General features: G+C 39.8%; 1 protein-coding gene across 4 annotated transcripts in view; it reads right to left on the reverse strand.

Annotated features, from left to right (window-relative positions):
- ZYG11A (zyg-11 family member A, cell cycle regulator) overlaps positions 1 to 24,759 on the reverse strand; it is a 114,473-nt gene that overhangs the window by 69,208 nt on the left and 20,506 nt on the right. For 3 of the 4 annotated variants that reach the window (XR_013170971.1, XM_077149619.1, XM_077149618.1), the window contains exons 2-3: positions 15,579 to 15,744; positions 1,537 to 2,288 (exon numbers count right to left, since the gene is read on the reverse strand). Coding sequence is in view for 2 of the 4 variants with exons in the window: in XM_077149619.1 (XP_077005734.1) it covers positions 1,537 to 2,288; positions 15,579 to 15,744 (918 nt within the window). In the remaining 2 variants the exon portion in view is untranslated. Of the gene's footprint in view, positions 1 to 1,536; positions 2,289 to 15,578; positions 15,745 to 24,759 lie in introns of those variants that run through there. The other variant, XM_077149620.1, reaches the window with a different exon arrangement.

Raw genomic sequence — 24,759 nt, forward strand, 5'->3', positions numbered from 1 at the left:
AGTACAGTAAACTTTTTGGTCAACCCAAATGACAAAAATACTTTTGCAATTGACTTGAAAGATAGATAAACTTATGCTACACAAAGGTCTTCTAAGACACACCTTTTAAATTTATCCAGAAGGCTGGTTTAAATTCTTTTGAGGGTCTTCGTTCCTGGAAGACTGTGGGTTCCCCTATCTATCTCCATAATATCCAACATTGTATATAATCCATAATTTTAAATTTTTAAAGTGAAATAAACTTACATATACATCAGATAAGTTTACTGAAACAATGCGTCCCATTTTCTTTTGGTGTCCCTGGTTTGAGAGTATACTAACTACATGCTTAATCATCTTCCAGTAGGTTAATCTAGTACTGGTCCCATATTACTGTATATGCTAAGAGTTGATGCTAAAATCGTTTTTGATCACTGTGGTCTTTTGATCTCTGTGACATTAAATACCATAGGTATTAAATCTCAAGCTCAGACTATGTTTATATTTCAACCTTAAAGATGTAACTGATGGCTTCTACCTTCATTACAGATTCCAGAATATTAAAAGGACTTAAAAAATAGCAATTTTTAAATCAAAATAATAAAATGTGAACATAACTTTACAAATCACTTTAGTCTCTCACCCTAGGGAGAATTACATAAGGTGTAATTATAAAGAAGGGGGTTTTTTACAACAATGGTTTTAAAACAGTGGCTGCATATTAGAATTACCTAGGAGCTTTAAAAATCCAGATGCCCAGGCTAAGTCTCAGACCAATTAAATCAGAATATCTAGGGTTGGGTCTCAGGTATTAGTCTATTTCAAAATTTCCAAAGTAATTCCAATGTACAGATAGAAGTAAAGAACCACCATTTAAAAAAATATATCCTGAATACTTCTGTGCTTCAAAGGACTTTGTTTTCAAAAAACTGAAAAGGCAGCCTACATATATTTACATATATGTTACTTTCAAAAGTAATACCTTGAGAAGCTATAAACTTATCCCAGGAAGGCTCAAACTTTTTTCTTAAGGTTCTTTTCAAAAATTGCTTTCTGTCATACCCTGGCCAAAAAATGGGGTTAGCCATGTTGATCACCTACCTTATCAATTTCAATTAATTCAATAGAGCTAAAAAGCATGCATTTTAAGAGTCACAAAGACTAGGGTATAAATTCCAGCTCTACCCATAGTCCATTATTGAAGGTTACTTACTAGTTCCTTAACCTCCTGAGCTTCTATTTTCTCATCTGCAAAGTGGGAGAATTAAAGGAGAAAACATAATGTGCATAGTACGATATATGGCACTATGAATTAATGTATAAATAGCTATACTTATTATCAAGCTAGATTAGAAAACATGGAGACAGGGATTGTATCTTGTTTAAAATTATATTTCCATGACCAACAGCCTACAGGCGCACCATAACTGACTGTTTAGCTCCTTAAAGATTTCTTATCTTTCTAAATCTAATACCTAGTACAGATTTTGGTGCACAGATAGAGCTTAATAATATTCTGAACAAATGAAACAAAACTTATTTCAGATAAGAACAAACCCGCAAGCCTTGCTTTGTAGTTAAGAAGTCAGAATTGCCAGCATCCGTAGCCAGTAGCCCTACAAATTGCATCGCAGGCCGCTGCCGTATAAACAGTTCTACAGCTTCATCAGTGATGCAACTGCCCCCAGAAATATCCAGTGACACAATATTAGGCAGGATATCCTTCTGCTGTAGCAAATAAAAAGCTAGGTCTGATTTGAGTTGCCTGTGATCAGAAATGTCAAGGTGGAGCAGATATTTAAGTTCTCTAAAGACTGTGATAATCTGTGGTTTGGTCATGGTCAGGCATTTCAGATAGTGCATTGTGAGAGATTTGAGTCGATCCTTACAAGCTAGGAGTGGAGAGATGTTAGTGACCAGAGTACTGGAGATATCCAAGCTTTCCAGTCTTGGTAACTGAGAAACATTAGCCAGGTCTTCAGTATGAAAACAAACATTAAAAACACTTAAAATACGAAGACCAATGAGTTGATCAAAGAACAGTTTTCTTGAATCTTGGGGGATGTTTGCTGAATCCAATAGGAGACACTGAAGGTTTTGCTGGATCCAGCTATTGCTGCAGAGTCCATTTATGATGTCTGAAATTGGGAGGTCAGTGTGCACTGCAGTAGCATCCAGTTCGATGAGCTTGTGATGGCAGAAGGCTTTTATGAATGTAGCTGTAGAGATTTTAGTTTTTTGGATATTGACCAGCTTCAGTTTCATTTGGTTGCCTCGGAAAATGCTTGCTGTTCTATCAGTCAGCTTGCCTATAAGAAAACCAGAATTAGCTTGTATGACAACTAGATCTCATGACTTTCCCGGGTGCAAGGTCACTAGTGAACTAGGGCAGACACCAATAATGACTATATTCACTGCTTACACTTTACCAGGCATTGTTCTAAATGCTTTACTCAGATTGTCTCATTTAGTCTTCACAATAATCCTCAAAGGTACTGACTGCTATTATTCTTATTATGTAGCTGAGGGACCTGAAGCTTAAAGAGGTTAAATAACTTGCCCAAAATTAACCTAAGTGACAGAATTAGGAATCAACTGACTAACTGACTACAGAGCCCATAACTTTATTCACGATAACCTTGTTCACAGAAAGAAATAACAAAATAAGATAGGGAGATATGTAATTTATAGTATGCAAATAATATTATTAACTAAGGATTACTTTTAATCAAATTAGTGGATGGTTTTGGACAAATCATTTAACATCTCTGAGCCCCACTTTCTTCATCTGTAAAATGAGACAGCTGCACTAAACTTCATTTAGGAAAGACCTATCTATATATAAAATCCTATGTTAAGTGCTGGACACAAGGAATTCAATCTAGGAAGACAAAGCCAAGTTAAAAAAAAAAACTACAATAGTGTGTTACATGCATGTACCAGGTACTGAATTAGTACAAATAAAAATGATTAAACTTGGGGAGGGTTTTAAAGACTGAACATCAGTTTGCGAGGAAGAAGGTAAAGGGTAAAAGAACAAGTCAAAGGCATAAAGGTATAAAACAAATTATTCAGAATGACTGTAAGTAGATCAGCACTATTGGAACATAGTGTATAGGGGAAGCACAGCTGGAAATGAGAGTGGAGAGGAGGGTAAAAGGCAGATATGGGACCTATACACAAAGGTAGGAAACAGACATTTAACCTTTGGATAATGAGGAACAAGTCAAGATTTTTAAGTAGAAAATGAATGGTCATAATTATATTTTTAGAAAGGCCAATTCGGGTGACACTGTAAAGATACTAGGATAGGGTTTGATGGGAGGTAGCTAAGGGGCTAGAGATTATTTATTATTAATGATAAGAGATGAAAGTTTACCGCTGACAGAACATGGTGGCTGAATGGATTGAAGGGAAAAGTGTGAGTACAAAGGTATCTAAGCTGATTCCCAGGTTCTTAGTTTAAATTGGGCTATGCTGTTATGGAATGAGTCATGTCAATAAAGACACATCCAAGTCCTAATCCTGATTCCTGTTGATGTGATCCTAACTGTAAAAAGGATCTTTGAAGATGTTAAGGTGAGTCAAACCGAATCAGGGTAGGCCTTAATCTAACATGATAAAGGAGAAGAAATTTGGACAGTCAGTAGGAGACAGACAGGGAGAGAATGTCAGCCATGCAACCAAAGCAAAAATTGAGTTATGGATTGCCAGCAAACTACTGCCAGAACACTATACTTTGGAGAAAGCATGATCCTGCCATTCCCTTATGTTGAACTTCCAGCCTCCAAAATTGTGAGACAATAAATATTCCCATTGTTTAAGCCAAATAATCGGTGGTACTTTGTTATAGCAGCACTGGTAGACTGCGACAGATACAAAGTAAGAGAGCTCCTATACTTCAGGCTTTGGGGAAAGACTCAATAAGTTCATTCACACATTTATTCAACAAACATCAAGTTCCCACTATGTTCAAAGCACCACACTAGATACTAAGAATGGTAAAACAAGATAGAAACAAGATAGATGTGGTTCCTGCCATTATGAAGCTTGCTCACATCCTAGAGTAAGAACAGAGATATGGAACAAGCAGAATAATACTAAAATTAAAAATGTGATAAGTGCTCTAATGAAAACAAACAAAAACATAACACAGGGGTAGTGAAAAAGATCAAGAGAAAAATCATCTGCTCTCTATGGGGCTTGAGATAGTGACTTGTAAGCTAAGACCTAAATGATATGAAAGGCCAAAGGAGCTGTCATTCCAGATACAGGGAAAAGCAAAGTCCTGATGTGGGAAATGGCTTGGTATTTTCTGTGAAATGAGAAAAACCACTGTGGCTGAAGCAGAGTGGGTAAAGAGAACACGAGGATCTAACACGCTGGAGACAGGCAGTAGTCAGATTTTATAAGCATGGTAAATAGTTTGCATTCTATCCTAAGTACAATGAGAAGCCTTTAAAGAGTGACAGAGAGGAGTGGCCATATCTGGTTAAGGTTTGAGAGGATTTGCTTTCTGATTTGATTTGATTAGGAAACCAAAAATGATAATATATTATAATCATTTGAATTTATCCTAGGAATACAAGGATATTTTGCAACTAGAAAAAATTCTTTGGTGTTCTAACAGTATACAAGGAGACACACCATTTAATTATTCGATTAGACGCAGAGGAGATATCTGATACAAATTAGACTATCAGATAAAGGAAATTTCCTAGTTGTAGAGAACTTTTATTCTAAACAGGTGTTGAATTTCTTCAATAAAGGATATCAAAATATCCTTTATTTTGTTAATATGGTGAAATAAATTTATTTTTAACATTAAACCCATTTTTTTTTTGCACTGGCAGGCACTGGGAATCAAATCCAGGTCTTCCACATGGCAGGTGAGAATTCTGCCACTGATCCACTGTCACACTGCCCTATTATGGTTAGGGACAGGTGTCAACTTGGCCAAGTTGTGGTACCTGTTCATCTGATTGGGCAAGTGCTGGCCTGTCTGTTGCAATGAGGACATTTCATAGGATTAGGTCATGATCACATCAGCTACATCCACAGCTGATTCCATTTGTAATCAGCCAAAGGGGAGTGTCTTCTGCAATTAGTGATGCTAAATGCAATCATGGGAAGCCTTTTAAGGAGGACTCAGAGGAGACAGGTTCCATTCCTGCTTTGACTGGTGAGCCTCTCCTGTGGAGTTCATCCAGGCCATCCATCTGAGTCATCGGCTTTGCAGCCTGCCCTGTGGATTTTGGACTCTGTGTTTCTGCGGTCACGTGAGACACTTTTATAAATTTTATATTTGCAAGTGTTCCCTGATTCTGTTTCTCTAGAGAACCCTAACTAATACATCTTGGTACCAGGAGTGGTTCTTAAGAAATAGAATCTTAAAAATGGGTTTTTATGAATGGTTTTCTACTCTGACTGGACTGAGAGACACTAAGAACTCTGATTCCCATAATCAGAATGACACTCCCAATCCATGGAGTGATTTAGCAAAGAAGATAGTCAAAATATCATCATTCGATTCTCCTAACTTCACTTGTACGAAGCCAGACTCTGGGGGATAATGTTTTTGACACCTTTACAGAGTTTTGTAGAAATAAGAGTTATAGAGATGTTGGTTGGTTGTTGTCAGATACACTGTCTACATTAAAGGGTGAAAGGGATGGGCTTAAGCCTTCAAACGAGAAGCTTAAGTGCCGTCTGAAAGATGTAGACGTTTCTATGAGTATCCTGAAGGAAAATCTTATTTCCTGTAGCCGTAGACTTGAGATCTCTGAAAATCAGACTCAGAATCTTATTCTTAGAGTAGCAACTTTACAACGTAAACTGAAATCTCAGTCTTGCATGGTGTCTGCCGTTAAAGTGAGGGCATTGATTGGAAAGGAGTGGGACCCTGAAAAATGGGATGGTGACATACGGATTGATAATGATGTTGGGGGTGAGGTTGAAACCCTAGACCATGCTGAGCCTTCTTTAGATAACCCTGTAATAGTCTGCCCTGAGGACATAGCCACCCCACCTCCAGCCTGCCTTGAGGAATTGGCCACCCAACCTCCTCCTGAAGGGATTAGCCCTAGAGTTATTAATCCTGTTTCACCAGATGAAACTGCAAATGAAAGCCCTGAAGCAAATGGCTTGGAAGATATTTCTAATTCTTTTCATGACCCACCCCCACCACCCCTCATTTCTTCTAGACCTATAACTAGACTAAAGTCCCAACAGGCCCCTAAAGGTGAGGTACAAAGTATCACACATGAGGAGGTACATTATACTCCAAAAGAACTGTGTGAGTTTTCCAATTTATATAGACAGAAATCAGGGGAACATGTGTGGCAATGGATTTTAAGAGTGTGGGATAATGGTGGGAGGAATACAAGGCTAGATCAGGCTGAATTTATTGATATGGGCCTACTAAGCCGAGATTCTGCATTCAATGTTATAGCTCGAGCGTTAGAAAAGGTGTTAACAGCTTGTTTGGGTGGTTGGTTGAAACATGGATCAAAAGGTGGCCAACATTACCTGAGGTTGAAATGCCAGAACTGCCCTGGTATAATGTAGATGAGGGGATCCAGAGGCTTAGAGAGATTGGGATGTTAGAGTGGATTTATCATGCAAAGCCTGCTCTTACACCCCAGGAATGTTCAGAGGATGCACTTTTACCAGAACAGTGAGAAATAAGTTTGTGAGACTAGCACCATCATCCCTCAAGAGCTCTGTGGTTGCACTTCTCTGTAGGTCAGATATTACTGTAGGAACTGCTGTCACTGAGCTGGAATCCTTAAACACAATGGGGATGACAGGATCCCGAGTTGGCAGAAGCCAGGTGGCAGCACTTAATCACCAAAGACAGGGTAGAAGCGGCTATTATAATAGACAATAAACTCAAAGGAGGCATCAAAATTATATGACACGCAGAGATTTGTGGCATTGGCTAGTAAATCATGGGGTGCCTAGAAATACAATAGAAGGGCAGTCTACTAGATTCTTGTTGGAGCTGTATAAACAAAAGAGTTCTAGGTCAGGGGAACAGAAGTCTAACCTGAATTACAAGGCCCCTTAATCAATTTCCAGACTTGAAACAGTTTACAGACCCTGAGCCCCTTGAATGAAGGGGAGGCCAGGTCCCTAAGGGGGAGAAACCTGTTACACTGCCACAAATTTATACTGTTAACCTTCCTCTAAGTCTTCCCCAAGGAGACCGAGAGCCTTTTACCAGGGTAACTGTGCATTGGGGAAAAGGAAATGATCAGATATTTCGGGGATTATTAGACACTGGTTCAGAAGTGACATTAATTCCAGTGGACCCAAAACGTCACTCTCGACCACCAGTCAGAGTGGGGGCTTATGGAGGCCAGGTGATCAATGGAGTTTTAGCTCAGGTCCGTCTCACAGTGGGTCCAGTGGGCCCCCGGACCCATCCTGTAGTTATTTCCCAGTTCCGGAATGTATAATTGGCATAGACATACTGAGCAACTGGCAGAATCCCCACGTTGGTTCTCTAACTCGTGCAGTTTATGGTGGGAAAGGCCAAGTGGAAGCCACTAGAACTGCCCCTACCAAGCAAAATAGTGAATCAGAAGCAATACCGTATTCCTGGAGGGATTGCAGAGATTACTGCCACTCCTAAGGACTTGAAAGATGCAGGGGTGGTGATTCCCACCACATCTCCATTCAACTCTCCTATTTGGCCTGTGCAGAAAACAGATGGGTCTTGGAGAATGACAGTGGATTATCGTAAACTCAACCAGGTGGTAACTCCAATTGCAGCTGCTGTTCCAGATGTAGTATCATTGCTTGAGCAAATCAGTACATCCCCTGGTACCTGGTATGCAGCTATTGATCTGGCAAATGCTTTTTTCTCAATAGCTATTAGTAAGGACCACCAGAAACAGTTTGCTTTCAGCTGGCAAGGCCAGCAATATACTTTCACTGTCCTACCTCAGGGGTATATCAACTCTCCAGCCCTATGTCATAATCTTGTTCTCAGAGACCTTGATCGTTTCTCCCTCCCACAAGACATCACACTGGTCCATTATATTGATGATATCATGTTGATTGGACCTAGTGAGCAAGAAGTAGCAACTAATCTAGATTTACTGGTAAGGCATTTGCGTGTCAGAGGATGGGAGATAAATCCAACAAAAATACAGGGGACTTCCACCTCAGTAAAATTTCTAGGTGTCCAGTGGTGTGGGGCATGTCGAGATATCCCTTCTAAGGTGAAGGATAAATTGCTGCATCTGGCCCCTCCCACAACCAAAAAAGAGGCACAATGCCTAGTTGGTCTTTTTGGATTTTGGCGACAACATATTCCTCATTTGGGTGTGCTACTCCGGCCCATTTATCGAGTGACCAGAAAAGCTGCTAATTTTGAGTGGGGACCTGAACAAGAGGAGGCTCTGCGACAGGTCCAGGCTGCTGTGCAAGCTGCTCTGCCACTTGGGCCGTATGATCCAGCAGATCCAATGGTGCTGAACGTGTCAGTGGCAAATAGAGATGCTGTCTGGAGCCTTTGGCAGGCCCCTATAGGAGAATCACAACACAGACCCTTAGGATTTTGGAGCAAAGCCTTACCATCTGCTGCGGATAACTACTCTCCTTCTGAGAAACAGCTTTTGGCCTGCTACTGGGCCTTAGTAGAGACTGAACGCTTAACCATGGGCCACCAAGTTACCATGAGACCTGAGTTGCCTATCATGAGTTGGGTGTTGTCTGACCCACCAAGCCATAAAGTTGGGCGTGCACAGCAGCACTCTATTGTAAAGTGGAAATGGTATATACGAGATAGAGCCAGAGCAGGTCCTGAAGGCACAAGTAAGTTACATGAAGAAGTGGCACAAATGCCCATGGTTTCCACTCCTGCTGCCACATTACCTTCTCTTTCCCAGACCAGAGCTATGGCCTCTTGGGGAGTTCCTTACAGTGAATTGACTGAGGAAGAGAAAACTTGGGCCTGGTTTACAGATGGTTCAACACAATATGCAGGTACCACCCGAAAGTGGACAGCTGCAGCATTACAACCCCTTTCTGGGGTGTCCTTGAAGGACAGTGGTGAGGGGAAATCCTCCCAGTGGGCAGAACTTCGAGCAGTGCACCTGGTTGTTCACTTTGCTTGGAAGGAAAACTGGCCAGAGGTGCGTTTGTATACTGACTCATGGGCTGTTGCTAATGGTTTGGCTGGATGGTCAGGGACTTGGAAAGACCATAATTGGAAAATTGGTGACAAAGAGGTCTGGGGAAGAAGTATGTGGATAGACCTTTCTGAGTGGGCTAAAAACATGAAGATATTTGTGTCCCATGTGAATGCACATCAGAGGGTGACTTCAGCAGAGGAAGATTTTAATAATCAACTGGATAAGATGACCTGTTCTATGGATACCAGTCAGCCTCTTTCCCCAGCAACTCCTGTTATTGCCCAATGGGCTCATGAACAAAGTGGTCATGGTGGTAGGGATGGAGGTTATGCATGGGCTCAGCAACATGGACTTCCACTCACCAAGGCTGACCTGGCTATAGCCACTGCTGAGTGCCCAATCTGCCAGCAGCAGAGACCCACACTCAGCCCCCGATATGGCACCATTCCCTGAGGTGACCAGCCAGCTACATGGTGGCAGGTTGATTACATTGGACCACTCCCTTCATGGAAGGGACAGCGATTTGTTCTAACTGGAATAGACACATACTCTGGATATGGGTTTGCTTTCCCTGCATGCAATGCTTCTGCCAAAACTACTATCCGTGGGCTTACAGAATGCCTTATCCATCATCATGGTATTCCACATAGCATTGCTTCGGATCAAGGAACACACTTCACAGCAAATGAAGTGCGGGAATGGGCACATGCTCATGGAATTCTCTGGTCTTACCATGTTCCCCATCATCCAGAAGCAGCTGGATTGATAGAACGGTGGAATGGCCTTTTGAAAACTCAATTACGGTGCCAACTACGTGGCAAAAACTTGAAAGGCTGGGGTAATGTTCTCCAGGAAGCTGTGTATGCTCTGAATCAGCGTCCACTGTATGGTGCTGTTTCTCCCATAGCCAGGATCCATGGGTCCAAGAACCAAGGGGTGGAAATGGGTGTGGTGCCACTCACTATTACTCCTAGTGATCCACTAGGAAAATTTTTGCTTCCTGTCCCTGCTACCCTGAGTTCTGCTGGTCTACAGGTTTTGGTTCCAAAACGGGGTGTGCTTCCTCCAGGAGAAACAACAGTGATACCACTGAACTGGAAGTTAAGATTGCCACCTGGTCACTTTGGGCTACTTATGCCTCTGGATCAACGCATCAAGAAGGGGATTACATTATTGTCTGGGGTAATTGACCCTGACTATCAGAAGGAAGTAGGACTGCAACTACATAATGGAGGTAAAGAAGAGTTTTCTTGGAATATAGGAGATCCCCTGGGGCGTCTATTAGTACCACCATGCCCTGTGATTAAAATCAATGGAAAACTGCAACAACACAATCCAGGCAGGACTACTAATGGCTCTGAAACTTCAGGAATGAAGGTTTGGGTCACCCCACCAGGGAAAGAACCACGGCCAGCTGAAGTGCTTGCTGAGGGGAAAAGGAACATGGAATGGGTAGTGGAAGAAGGTAGTGATAAATATGAACTTCGACCACGTGATCAGTTACAGAAACAAGGACTGTAATGCTGTTTTGTTCATGTTATACTATTTAAGTTGTAAGATATCAAGTTTAAGAATGAATGTTGCCCAAGGATTTGCACCCTATTCTGGAGAGATTTAATGTGTTTCCAGTTATATGCAGGACAGTTGAGTACTGTCAGGTAAAAGAAAAAATGTGTGCTTATTTATTTTCATTTGGAAATTAAGTATGGTCTAAGGTGATATATATATATCACCAAGTTGACAAGGGGTGAACTGTCATGGTTAGGGACAGGTGTCAACTTGGCCAAGTTGTGGTACCTGTTCATCTGATTGGGCAAGTGCTGGCCTGTCTGTTGCAATGAGGACATTTCAGAGGATTAGGCCATGATCACATCAGCTACATCCACAGCTGATTCCATTTACAATCAGCCAAAGGGGAGTGTCTTCTGCAATTAGTGATGCTAAATGCAATCATGGGAAGCCTTTTAAGGAGGACTCAGAGAAGACAGGTCCCATTCCTGCTTTGGCTGGTGAGCCTCTCCTGTGGAGTTCATCCAGGCCATCCATCGGAGTCATCAGCTTCGCAGCATGTCCTGTGGATTTTGGACTCTGCGTTCCTATGGTCACGTGAGACACTTTCATAAATTTTATATTTGCAAGTGTTCCCTGTTGATTCTGTTTCTCTAGAGAACCCTAACTAATATACCTATTGAACCAATTTTATACTCCATTTATATATTGCTGGGTTTCATTTGCTAATATTCTGTCCAGAACTTTTGGATCTATGTTCACAATAGAAATTTTCTTTCTTTATAATGCTTTTGTTTGGTTTTAGTATCAGGGTAAACTGGGCTTCATGAAAAGAGTTAGAAAGTGTTTCCTTTTTGGTTGAAAGAGTTTATGTAAAATTGATATTATTTCTTTCTTAAGTGTTTAAAAGAATTTATTAGTAAAGCCATGTGAGCTTAGATTTTTCTTTGTGAGATTAGAAAAATTTTTTTTACAATCTTTTGGAGTATAATTGGCATGATATAAAGTGCACATATTTAAAGTGCATAATTTGACAAGTTTTGACATATGTATCATGTGGGAAACCATCTCCACAATCAAGGTTATGAATAAATCTATTACCACCCCCCCCCCAAAAAAAAACCATGGGAAGAGATGACATGGGAATATAGTGAGGGAAAGAAAAAGCCAGAATCAAGTATCAAGAGCATCAACATGTAAGGTCACCTAGTAGGAAGAGGAGTCATAGCTATGATAACAAATAATATGTGCTGAATGTTCTAAACAATTTAGTACATTAACTCTTAATCCTTAAAAACTAATCAGGTAGGTATTATTATTAGTCTCACTTTACAGATGAGGTGAGGCACAGAGAACCTAAGTAACTGGCCGAAGAAAATATACCTAAGAGACAAACTAGTTGCACAAACCCACGTAGTTCTTCCCCTCTAATCTGTACAATCCTCAGGAGCAGCTGGATAAGGAGAATGATAAGCAGTGAGGTAAGAAGAAAGCCAGAAAAATATGATGTCTGAGTAGCCCAAACAAGAGTATAGGACATCCAGGAAACCTTTGAACACATGGTCTGGAGTTTAGGATAAAGATCTTAGTTCTAACTTTAGGGAATCAGAGCAGAAGTGGTAGTTAAAGCAAAAAATAGATTAAGTCACCCACTGGGTGTGTGTGCTGGTTTGAAAGGATGTATATACCTTAGAAAAGCCATGCTTTAATCAAAATCCCAGAATAATCCCTATTCAATACTGTATGTAATTAGATCATCTCCCTGGAGATGTAACCCAATCAATACTGGTTGTTAAACTGGATTAGGGGAGATGCGTCTCCACCCATTTGGGTGGGCCTTGATTAGTTTACTGGAATCCTATAAAAGAGGAAACATTTTGGAGAATGAGAGAGATTCAGGGAGAACAGAGAAGAACGACATAGCCACGAGAAGCAGAGACCCCACAAGCCAGTGCCCTTTGGACATGAAGAAGAAAAATGCCTCCCAGGGAGTTTCATGAAACAGGAAGCCAGGAGAGAAGGCTAGCAGATGACGCCTGGCTTGCCACGTGCCCTTCCAGCCAAGAGAGAAACTGTGACTTTGTTTGCCATGTGCCTTCTCACTTGAGAGAGGAAACCTGAACTTCATCGGCCTTCTTGAACTAAGGTGTCTTTCCCTGGATGCCTTTGATTGGACATTTTTATAGACTTGTTTTAATTGGGACATTTACTCGGCCTTAGAACTGTAAACTAAATTTCCCTTTTTAAAAGCCATTCCATTTCTAGTATATTGCATTCTGGCAGCTAGCAAACTAGAACAATGTGCAAAATTAGAAGGGTATTAAAGTGGGTTGAACGGTGGTCACCAGACAATATGTCCACCCAGAAGCTGTGACTGTGAACTTATTTTTGGAAATAAGGTATTTATTTCAAAATAAGGTAGATGTAATTACATTAAAGAACTCGAGAAGAGATAATTCTGGATTTAGAGTGGGATCTAAATCCAATGATACATGTTCTGATAAGAAACAGAAGAGGAGGCAAGAGACACAAACATATGAAAAGGAATGTGAAGATGGGGGCAGTGATTGGAGTGACAGTCAAGCAAAGGAATGCCAAGGATTGCCTGCAGCCACTAGAAGCTAAAAGAGAGGCATGGAATAGATACTCCCTCACAGCCTTCAGAAGGAACCAACTTGCTGACACCTTGATTTTGGACTTCTGGCCTCCAGAACTGTGATAGAATGTATTACTGTTGTTTTAAGCCACCAAGCTTGTAGTCATTTGTCACAGCAACCCTAGGAAACTAACAAAGGGACCCGAGATGGAACCTTATAGAACATAATACACCTAAAGTATAGATAAAAGCATATAAAGGAGTCTGTGGAAGAGTAACCAAAGGTACAAAAAAATACAAGTAATCTAAGACAGGAAGGTCAATAAATAGGTACTAAAAATCTAACCTGCAGGAACTACTAATAATTGAATGAATCTAAGCAATTACCTATGGCCATCAAACTACAACAAAACTAGATTTTAAAACCTCCTGAAAAAACTACAAGGCACCACAAAAAAATAAAAAACTGAATCTGAATCTGATCTAGCCTCTATCTCTAACTTTTAGTTTACAAGAAATACAGGAAATAGAAGAACAGGTCAAAATCATACACAGTCAAGCAATTGGCAAAATTCAGAATATGGGAAAATCTACAGAATAAACCACCATAGTTTCTTTAATACGTATATATAAAACACATATAGATATACATAAATATATATATATAACACATATATTGCAAAGTAATAAGTGATAGAGGAAAACTCTAAAGATATAAGGAGTCTTAAGAAAACTTTCAACCAATCACAATATATAGATCTCATCTGGATCCCAATTCAAACAGTTTTAAAAAACTCTAAAAGTAAAAAAGTATTGGCAAAGTCCCCTAGTGAGAATGGGGGAAAATATGGAAATGTTAAACTTTCCTACCTGGGGAATTTTTTATATTCTCACAAGGACTGGGAACTACCAATTTAATAGGCCAAACCTCGATCTTGGGGCTTACCCTTATGAAAACTTTTTACTGCAAACGAGAAGCTAAACCTACTTATAATGATGCCTAAGCATCACTCCCAGAGAACCTCCTTGTTGCTCAGATGTGGCTTCTCTCTCTAAGCCAACTCTGTAAGTAAACTCACTGCTTTCCCCATTATATGGGACATGACTCCCATGGATGTAAATCTTCCTGGCAACTTGGGACATGACTCCCAGGGGTTACCTGGGACCTGGCAATGTGGGATTGAGAAAAACTTCTTGACCAAAAGGGGGAGAGAAATGAAACAAAATAAAGTTTCAGTGGCTGAGAGATTTCAAATAGAGTTAAGAGGTCATTCTTGAGGGTATTCTTATGTATTATACAAGATATCCCTTTTAAGTGTTTAGTGTATTAGAAATAGCTAGAAGGAAATACCTGAAACCATCAAACTATAATACAGTAGCCTTAATTACTGAAGATGATGGCATAACTATATAGCTTTCATGGTGTGACCATGTGATTATGAAAACCTTATAATTGACACTCCCTTTATCCAGTGTATGGAAAGATGAGTAAAAAGTAAAGACAGAAAATAAATAATAGGGATGGGGTGTGGGGTGTTTGGAGTGTTCCTTTATACTTTTAATTTTACTCTTATTTTTATTGTTTATGGAGTAATGAAAATGTTCAAAAATCAATTGTGATTACGAATTCACACTACTATATGATGATACTGTGAGCTGACTGCATATACTGGATGATTATATATTATGTGAATATATCTCAATAAAATTGCATTAAAGAGTACAGGTATATCCTACTTAGAATAAATGACAAAAAGGATTAGAGAACTTATAAGATATAGAACTAGGCACAGGATCAAGAAGGAATTATAGACTTTAAATGGGTGAAATATATGGTACGTGAATTATATCTCAATAAAATTGTTACCACAAAAACTTTTTCATTAAAAAAACTAAAACATGGTAAATTAAACATATGCCTTTACCTCTGTTCCCACTGCAAACCACACTATGATGGAGGTAAAGAAAAAAATTTTTAACTCATTACTACAATAAAAAGAATGGGTGAGGAGTCTACAAAAATAGCCATGGGAAGCAGCTAAAAGCTGGATACCATCGGAACCCAGAAGAGAAAGAAGACATCGCCAGGTGCATTACCATGTAATGGAAAAACCAAGGAACACTGAAGACTGCCAGGAAACCAGAACATATCGACCCCAGGGGGAGGCAAGCCCTCCAGCCTCTGAAACATGAGCAAGTTAAGTTCTTCTTTTTTTTTTTTTTTAAACTTTTTTTATTAATTAAAAAAATTAACAAACAAAAACATTAAGAACTTAAGAAGTTAAGTTCTTCTTGTTAAGCTAATCCATTATATGGCATTTGTTTTAGCAGCCAGGAAACTAAAAATTTACCTTGCCATGTCATCATCCCAAGAAATCGGTCAGCTACTTCCTGAGGGAAACTCCAATGCTCTGGAAGGCACAATGTTCCATCAGGTCTTTCAGAACACAATTTCTCCAAATTAGCAATCAGGACATTCAGGCAGATGTTGACCAAAGAGTAAGGAGATGCCTCCTCCTAGCAAACAAACCCCAAACAAATTTTGTTAGAATACACCTGCATACATCCTTATAACATAAGACTAGTCAAGTCATGCACTGAACTACTTGAAGAGGGTAACTGCAGATACATGCTCCTGACTCTAAAAATTATTTATATGTAATGAAACCACCTTAATTTCATCTGCTAACTGAATGGGAGATCTTATCTTTCACTGAACAAAATTAAGTTTTCCATTTGTTAAATGAATGAGAGACTTTATCTTTTAATAAAAAGATAATTTTGAAGAAAAAATTAAGTTTCCTCAATCCTTCACTTATTGCCTGTTTCATCCCAGCCACTGAAAGTACAGGAATGACTACGATCAAATTCTAGTCCCTTTGGTGGTGACAGTCTAGTGGGGAATATGGTCAAGAAAACTGAAAGTTACAACACAACATGTGAGACTTTTCAAGCAGAGATCACATGGCCATTCATTCAGCGAATATTTATTCAGTAATTATTATGTGCCAGAGAGTAAGAAGGCTTATTGCTACCCTCAAAAGTGTGCACAACTTAAAATGGTGATACAGCCAGGGTGCTGTAGAAGAGCAAGGGCCTGTGGCAGCCCAGGGGTCAGAACCCCTTCTCTTAGGAAAACAGGTGGAGCCTTGAGCATATAGCAGCCCACATGACAAGAAAAGACAGGGAAGGTCATTGAGCCTCATCATTGTAGGTAATCAACTCTCATGAGACTCAGCTGAGACTTCTTTGTAACCAACTCTTGTGAGGCTCTCCTTTCCTCTTGTGTTTTGTGGATCACTGATTTCCATTTCACAACTGGCCACTATTAGGAAAGAGCCATCTTCTATTAGTAAGTCCCAACTAAAATCATGTCTAACTCTGCTTGGGGTGTTCTTTGGTCTTTGGGCTGTGCTGTAATATTTGGCAAACCAGCCAGGAGACCAAAGAGCCAGCGACTGTAGATGGCATGAGTATTGGGAAAGGAGACTATGCAGGGGTAATCCTGGGATGATCTGCTTCCTTGACATGGGAAAGGGTCGCCCACTTGCTTGACCGCTCTGCAGTTGGTTGGCCATTGTGAGCAGTATTACCACCTAAAGCAGACTCAGAAAGACACAGAAACTCACAGGTTTGAGGGATCCATTGGATAGGAGGCTATGCTGTGTAGACAAGACTTTGGAAATACTGGCATGCTGGTATGTTAGAGTAAGAGGGTGTGAACTGCCCAAGGTGTCAGTGAGGCGCATCCTGACTTACCCTGATTGGGGCCCAAAGGCTTGGGAGCCTGTAGATTATTTATCTGATGAAAAAAGGGTAAAAAAAAAAAAAAAGCAGTTTGGGAGGCAAACAGTGCAGTGATGCCACCTTTATATGCAGCAATTCGAAAGGTTACCTCTTTACTACAAGGAATTAACACACAATTATTTCACATTCCCTTAAATAGGGCCAGTCAACCTGTTTTCACCTTCAACTGGGAAGAAGAACAAACGATTTTCATTGTGCTCCCAGGAGGCTATTTACATGGCCCCATCATCTGCCACATCTTTGCCACAGCCATAGATTTGGCTAAGTGGAAAAGTGTAACTCATTATATTGTCAGGTTAGTCACTGTTCTAGTTTGCTAGCTGCCAGAATGCAATATACTAGAAACGGAATGGCTTTTTAAAAGGAGAATGTAATAAGTTGCTAGTTTACAGTTCTAAGGCCAAGAAAATGTCCCAGTTAAAGCAAGTCTATAAAAATGTCCAATCTAAGGCATCCAGGGAAAGATATCTTGGTTCAAGAAGGCCGATGAAGTTCAGGGTTTCTCTCTCAAGTGAGAAGGCACATGGCGAACACAGTCAGGGCTTCTTTCTCAGCATGAAGGGCACAAGGTGAACATGGCAGAATCTGCTAGCTTTCTCTCCTGGCTTTTGGTTTCATGAAGCTCCCTGGGAGGTGTTTTCCTTCTTCATCTCCAAAAGTCACTGGCTCGTGGACTCTCTGTTTCGTGGTGCTGCAGCATTCTCTACTCTCTCTGAATCGCCTTTCTCCAAAATGTTTCCTCTTTTATAGGACTCCAGAAAATTATCAAGACCCACCCAAATGGGTGGAGACATGTCGCCACCTAATCCAGCTTAACAACCAACCTTGATTTAATCACATCTCCAGGGAGATGATCTGATTACAGTTTCAAACATACAGTATTGAATAGGGATTATTCTGCCTTTATGAAATGGGATTTAGATTAAAACATGGCTTTTCTGGTGGACATACATCCTTTCAAACCAGCACAGTCACTTTTTTTCAGAAATAAAAGAAGCCTCAGGCTCATTGCCTCAGGCTTGGGAGTCTAGGATAGACAACTGATCAGGATAAATTTCAATGCTTTGGCTGCCCTGTCAAATTCTGGGATTGTTGCAGTATCGAAAACCTGTCCTTCCTCACTTAGCCCAAATGTTAAAACCTGTGTATGTTTTGATTAGGAATGGGATACCTCCCAGCAGGCTACTTTTGAAAAAAACAGATGGGCTATCATACTGACTCAGGCTTTACGGGGTGAAAGGGGAGATCCAGTTATGCCTTGTGAATTAGATGTGGCCAAAACCGTATTGGCTTTGGGTGGGGCTTGAGGCAAAAAAGATTTCCACCGGCTTTTGGTCTTAGCTCTAGAAAGGATCTAAACTGTGGTACAGTTCCTTAGAAAAACAACTATGTGCTACCTGTAATACCTTACTGCAAGTTAAAGGACTAACTCAGAAATGCCCTGTGTATTTAAAAACAGCCAACCCCATACAGAGGTGAATACAGAACACTGCCACTAAGCCTCACTCTAGCAGTGCACAATTAAGCACATTAATGAAATGGTATGCTTATCCACTATAGTACAATATTTTCAACAACAGTCCTTTAAGCACAAAGATGCACATTATCTTAGGGCCAGTTTCTATGTGGAATCAGTAACCATGCAACCTAGTACAAACACTATATGGTAGAAAACTGAAGCTATGCAAAACAGCCAATGGGCTGAATTAAAGGCTGTATGGATGGTCACTGTTCATGAACCAGGACATGCATTAACTATTTGTACCGACTACTGGACAGACAATCTGCCTGGGGCTACCCACTACTGCCAGGAAACACCTGTGTGCTGGTTTGAAAGGATTTATGTACCCTAGAAAAGCCATATTTTAATCCTAATCAATCTTGTGGGAGCAATGCTTTCTTCTAATTCCTAGTAAGTAAGCACTATAGGTTGGAAACTTGATTAGGTTATCTCTATGGAGATGTGACTCAATCACTTGTGGGCATTAAACTTGATTAGATGGAGACATGTCTCCATCCATTCTACATGAGTCTTGATTATTTTAACTGGGATCCTATAAAAGAGGAGATATTTTTTGGAGAGAATGCCCTTTGAGAACAATAAGAAAGCCACAGCAGAACACTGCAGAACCACTAAGCAGAGAGTCCATGAGTCAGTGACTTTTGGAGATGAAGAAGGAAAATGCTCCTAGGGTAGCTTCATGAAACAAGAAATCAGAAGAGAAAGCTAGCAGACTTCACCATGTGCCCTTCCAGCTAGGAGAAACCCTGAACATCATTGGCCTTCATGAACCAAGGTTTCTTTCCCTGGATGCCTTAGATTGGAAGTTTCTATAGACTTTCTTTAATTGGCCTTAGAACTGTAAACTAGCAACTTATTAAATTCCCCTTTTAAAAAGCCATTTCATTTCTGGTATACTGCAATCCTGAAGCTAGCAAACTAGAACAACCTGGCAATAGGAGACCATCTGGAACTAAACAACCCAAACCTGAATTCCACAAACTGATTCTAAATGCGGAAAGGTTTGGTCTATCCCTGTTGCCTGACGTTTTCTTACACATTTTAAAACTCAGCAGGGTCCTCACTGTTGCACAGTCACAGAGGCAATGCCGGTCCTGCAGAGAGAATACTGTAAGTAAAATAGACTACGTTTTGTGCTGAGCATTGGAGACGCTTCTTGACCAAGACAGATACAGATAGGCATGCCAGTTGTATCCGAGCCTCACCAGCCTCAGTTCGCAGCCTAAAGCAGCTGCTCCCACTCCCATTAAATTAGTAACTGCTGGACTTATGGAAGCCCTGTGAATACAAGGGACCACAAAGATACAACTACAACAAGGTAATGAAAATAACTTGCATTTTCCTGTGCAATAAGCACTAAAAACTGGGGAAAATAAGGTCAACTTGGCCATGGTCCTGGCCAATCCAACTGTCTGGTTGGGAATAAAAAGAGTATGGGAATTAGGGTTACCCAAAAGTTGTACTAACATAGTCTGGGTGAAAAACTGAGCAATGTTAACTTTTAAACTGCAATGTTGATAATTTTCATGTATTAACTTTAGTTCAGTTAATCATTCAGCCCATCCAAAGGTGAAATCCTGGGGATTTTATTAAGTCCTGAAAACAAAATAGAATAAGATTGATTTCTTGCTTTGCTGAAAATTGCTGACTTGTGGTTTTGTTTTCTTAACTGTGTGTAAAATGTGACTTTTGACATTTCTGTGATAGACTGGGCAGAATGTCACAACTGCTGAGAATACTTAGTAGCTTTCAGGCTTTTTTTTTTTTTTTTTTTTTAGAAAATTCTTAATGAAAAACACTTCCACGGAGAACATACGGTTGTTATAACACTTACTATGGTGAAAAGTTAAATCAATCATGAAGGAAAATTCATAGTTAATGAAGAGTTGGAAAAAGAAAGGGGAATGCTCAGATGTGGTTCTTTCTGTCCACATATATTATCATTTTCTAAAAACACACACAACAGACTTGTCTTGTCCCTGTCACCCACTAGGTAGCATATGGGAAAATAATATTTTTTATAGACAAGGGCAAAAATTATTTTCTCAATTTTACTAAGAAGGTAAAGAAGGTGCAGGTAGACTTATAGTTATTGCATTAATTTGACTACATTACTCCTAAATGGGTCATTTAAAACAGTTTATCCTAGAAGAGTTTATTGGCCTTTCACTCCTGAAAACTCAAGCTTATTGGTACAAATAGGGATTAAGAAATACAAAATGTTGGACAGGGTCCTTATATTTAGACCCAGTATGTTTCTGATGAAGGAATGCCAATGTTTACTATAAATTTGTTTTAAAATACCCCTTATTAGTCCAAATGATAGCAATGGCATTAGGTAGAAACAATTTATTCATTACATTATAAACCTGTTTACTGTGTACCAGTACTGTCTTGCTATCTAGAGAATATAAACAAAAAACTATTGCTCTAGAATACATCACTTTGTTCTTATGGTTCCTCTAAAGAATTCAATTTGTTAGTATCTATGTTTTTCTTTTAAGCTGATCCAAGTGTGTAAAAAACAAAGAATTGTCTAGCAAATGAGAGTTTTAGAGGGAAAATAAATTGAACAAAAATGTTTATGGCTTAGTGGGACCTATGTTTTTTAAGGACAAATCTAAAAGTAGATAGCAACAGTATTTTTGTTAGATATACCAATGTCTATTGATAAGAACTCCTTCACTGTGTTGGGATCATATTGAAGCAACATAGTCATTCTTTTACAGTGAAGATGAGGCATAAACTGTTGTAATTGCAGTTCAGACGGACTGTAACATTAAGAACGTAGATCAACGAAAATGTTTTAATGGACATGTGTCACAAATGGTAAGCAAAGGAGGCCAGGCACATGTTCTAGAAATTATCTGCATTGAAAGTTGACTTGTCTTCAGAAGTAACACTGGAGAGTTTTCCTGTTTCTTATAATCTGTATGTTATTTATGTTACCAGCCCGGGTCACCTCCATACATCAAGGCACAGCATGTATTACTCTGTGGATACTTATTTTGCCTAGGATAACAATGAATATAACCCCAGAATGCTCCCTGTCAATTCAGGGAGAAAAAATATGGTATTTGAACCCCCTCATAATACCCCTTCTACAAGAATACTTCTGTCTACTAATGAAAATTTAGCTTGTATTTTGTTCCTCCTTAGCATCATAGCAAATATTTTCTGCAATACATTTCTACATTAACCTGTGTGCATAATAAATCCCAATGTTAAGCATGCACCGAAATGCCATCATCAGGTGCAAACAGCCTGCCTTGGACTGTGACCCCCTGTGAACTGGACTACCCTGCTGGCCTGGGAGAATTCAACTGTCATTGAAATGATTTATGCGGGCATCACTTTGTGAAGTTATCTGTGTGTGTGAAGAACTACTGTTCTGCTATCTCTTTTACTGTTGCTGTGGAATATAGATACAATGCCTGGCCTATGGTCAATGTAAACTGCTGTGTGGGATGGTCTACGGCAGTCCAAGGGTTGGAAATCCCCTGTTTTAGGAACAGGGTGGAGCCTTGAGCATGTGGCGGCCCACTGACCAAAACACAGTCATTGAACTCATTGGCCCAATCACCATCGGTAAACAACTTTCAACAGACTCAGCTGAGAGTCCTTTGTAACCAACTCTCACCAGGCTCTGCTATATAAGACATTCCTCTTGTTTTGTCTTTTTTTGTGTGTGTGTGGATCACTGATTTCCTTTCCTGACTGGTTGCTGTAGGGAAAGAGCCATTTCCTGCTAGTAAATCCCAAATAAAACCCATGTCTAACTCTCTGCTTAGTGTGTTCTTTGGTCTCTGGGCTGTGCTGGGCTGGAACTGGGCCTGATAGGGAAATGGGACTATAAAGGCCCATGGGCTCTTTCTCTATTATGATATACAGGCATTATTCATTCAACAAATAATTAAGGAGCATGGTACTTGTACCAGTTTGAACCTGTGCTGGACCTCAGAAAAGACATGTCCTTTAATCCTCATTCAATAATGCTGGCTGGGAGCTTTTTGATTGTTCCCATGGAGATGTGGCCCATCCAATTGTGGGTGGTAACTTGATTAGATGGCTTCCATGGAGTTGTGACTCCACCCATTCCAGGTGGGCTTGACAGGAATCCTTTAAAAGAGTAAATATTTTGGGAGAGAGTCCCTTTTAGAGCCACAAGGCCGAGAGACCATGCAGCCAGGGACCTTTGGAGATGAAGAAGGAAACTGACCCCAGGACAGCATCATGAAACAAGAAGCCTGGGAGAGACAGCTAGCAGATGTTGCTATGTTCACCATGTGCCTTTCCAGTTGAGAGAAACCCTGAACTTTATCAGCCTTTCTGGAGTGAAGGAAACCTCTTTTTGTTGCCTTAATTTGGACCATTTCACGGCCTTAGAGCTGTAAACTTACAATTTAATGAATTCTTCCTTTTTAAAGTCGTTACATTTCTGGTATATCACATTCCACAGCTAGCAAACTAGAACAGCACAAAGAGTGATGAGCCAAATAGTCTTTCTTAGAGATTTCAACTGCATATGAATCACCCAAACACTCAAATTTCCTTCCCCATCTGTAGTCACCTCTAACCTAGATCCCCAAATTCACATTCTGGACCTTGACATCATCAGAAAGGATACCACACCAGCAAGAAACACTCCAACCTGACTCAAATACCATCACTGCAACCATTCATTGATCACTCCCCACACTTCTTTCAATTCATTAAATTCCATGGTCCAATGTATAAATTACTTCCTTACGGTGTAGGAAAGGATTAAACTCAATAAGGCTGGGTTGGCTAAGATCCTGCATATCATAAGGAAGGGTATGCACCCTGCCTACCTGCTGAGAGATACCCTCTAAGATCTTAGAATGTCTTCCCTGAAAAGGGTTTCTGTTTATCTGGAGGCCTTGGAGCATGCCAGATAGTCTCTGCTAACTACATGACTTATGGTAGAAGCCTTAGGCCCACAGGTATCAGCTTGAACTCTGCTAAGAATAGTAGTCATCCATACCTATATATCCAACCCCCAATAAAAACCTGGACACCAAGAATTGGATGACCTGCCCTGGTTCATAATACTTCATGGGTGTTGTTATGCAATGCTGCTGGGAGAAATCAGCATTGTTTGCAGACTCCACTGGAAAAGAATAACTGGTACTTCAGGTCTCTCCTTGATTCTGCCCTATGTGCCTTTTTCCATTGCTTATTTTAAGCTATATCCTTCTCCTTAGGTAATAAACCAGAACTGAGTATATAACAGCTTTCAGAGAGTTCTATGAGTCCTTCCAACAAATCACTGAACCTAAGGGCAGTCTTGGAGAATCAAATATCTGTAAGGATTTAATACCCAGAATATATAAATAACTCCTACAATTCAACAACAAAAAGACAAACAACCCAATTTTAAAATTGGCAAAGGACTTGAACAGATATTTTTCAAACAAGATATAAAAATGACCAAACAAACACATAACAAGATGCTCAACATCATTAGTTATCAGGGAAATGAAAATCTGTGTAGTTTGACGCTGTTATATATTCCAGAAAAGGCCATGTTTTTTTAATCCATTCCTGTGGGTGCAGACGTCTGGTAGGTGGGACCTTTTGGTTCAGGTTATTTCAACCAAGATGTCCAAACTTAGGCATCCACAGTATGTCTTTACTGACACACTTTCATGCATGGCCTTATAACTGCAAATTTGTAATCAATAAATTCCCAATATTAAAATCCAGACCATATCTAGTATATTGCCTTTTGTCAGCTTTAGTAAACCAAACCAAAATCAAAACCACAATTAGATATCTATTCATATCCACTAGAATGGCTATTATTTTAAAAATTTAAAATAATAAGTATTTGCAAGGATGAAGAGAAACTGTAACCCTTATACATTGCTGACAGGAATGTAAAACTGGTGCAGCTGGGCAAAACAATTTGGCTATTCCTCAAAAAGTTGAAACACAGAATTACCATATGACCCAACAATTCTATTCCTAGGAATTCTATTTCTCAAAGAAATGAAAACAAAGACTTGAACAGATATTTATACACCAATATTCATATGCACAATAGCAAAAAAGTGGAAATACTCAGGTGTACATCAACAGATGAATGGATAAACAAAATGTGGCATATACATACAATGGAATATTACTCAGCCATAAAAAGGAATTAACTGATACATGCTACAGTATGGAGGAACTATAAA

This window comes from Tamandua tetradactyla, chromosome 2, assembly GCF_023851605.1.
Source record: "Tamandua tetradactyla isolate mTamTet1 chromosome 2, mTamTet1.pri, whole genome shotgun sequence".
NCBI classification, from domain to species: domain Eukaryota; kingdom Metazoa; phylum Chordata; class Mammalia; order Pilosa; family Myrmecophagidae; genus Tamandua; species Tamandua tetradactyla.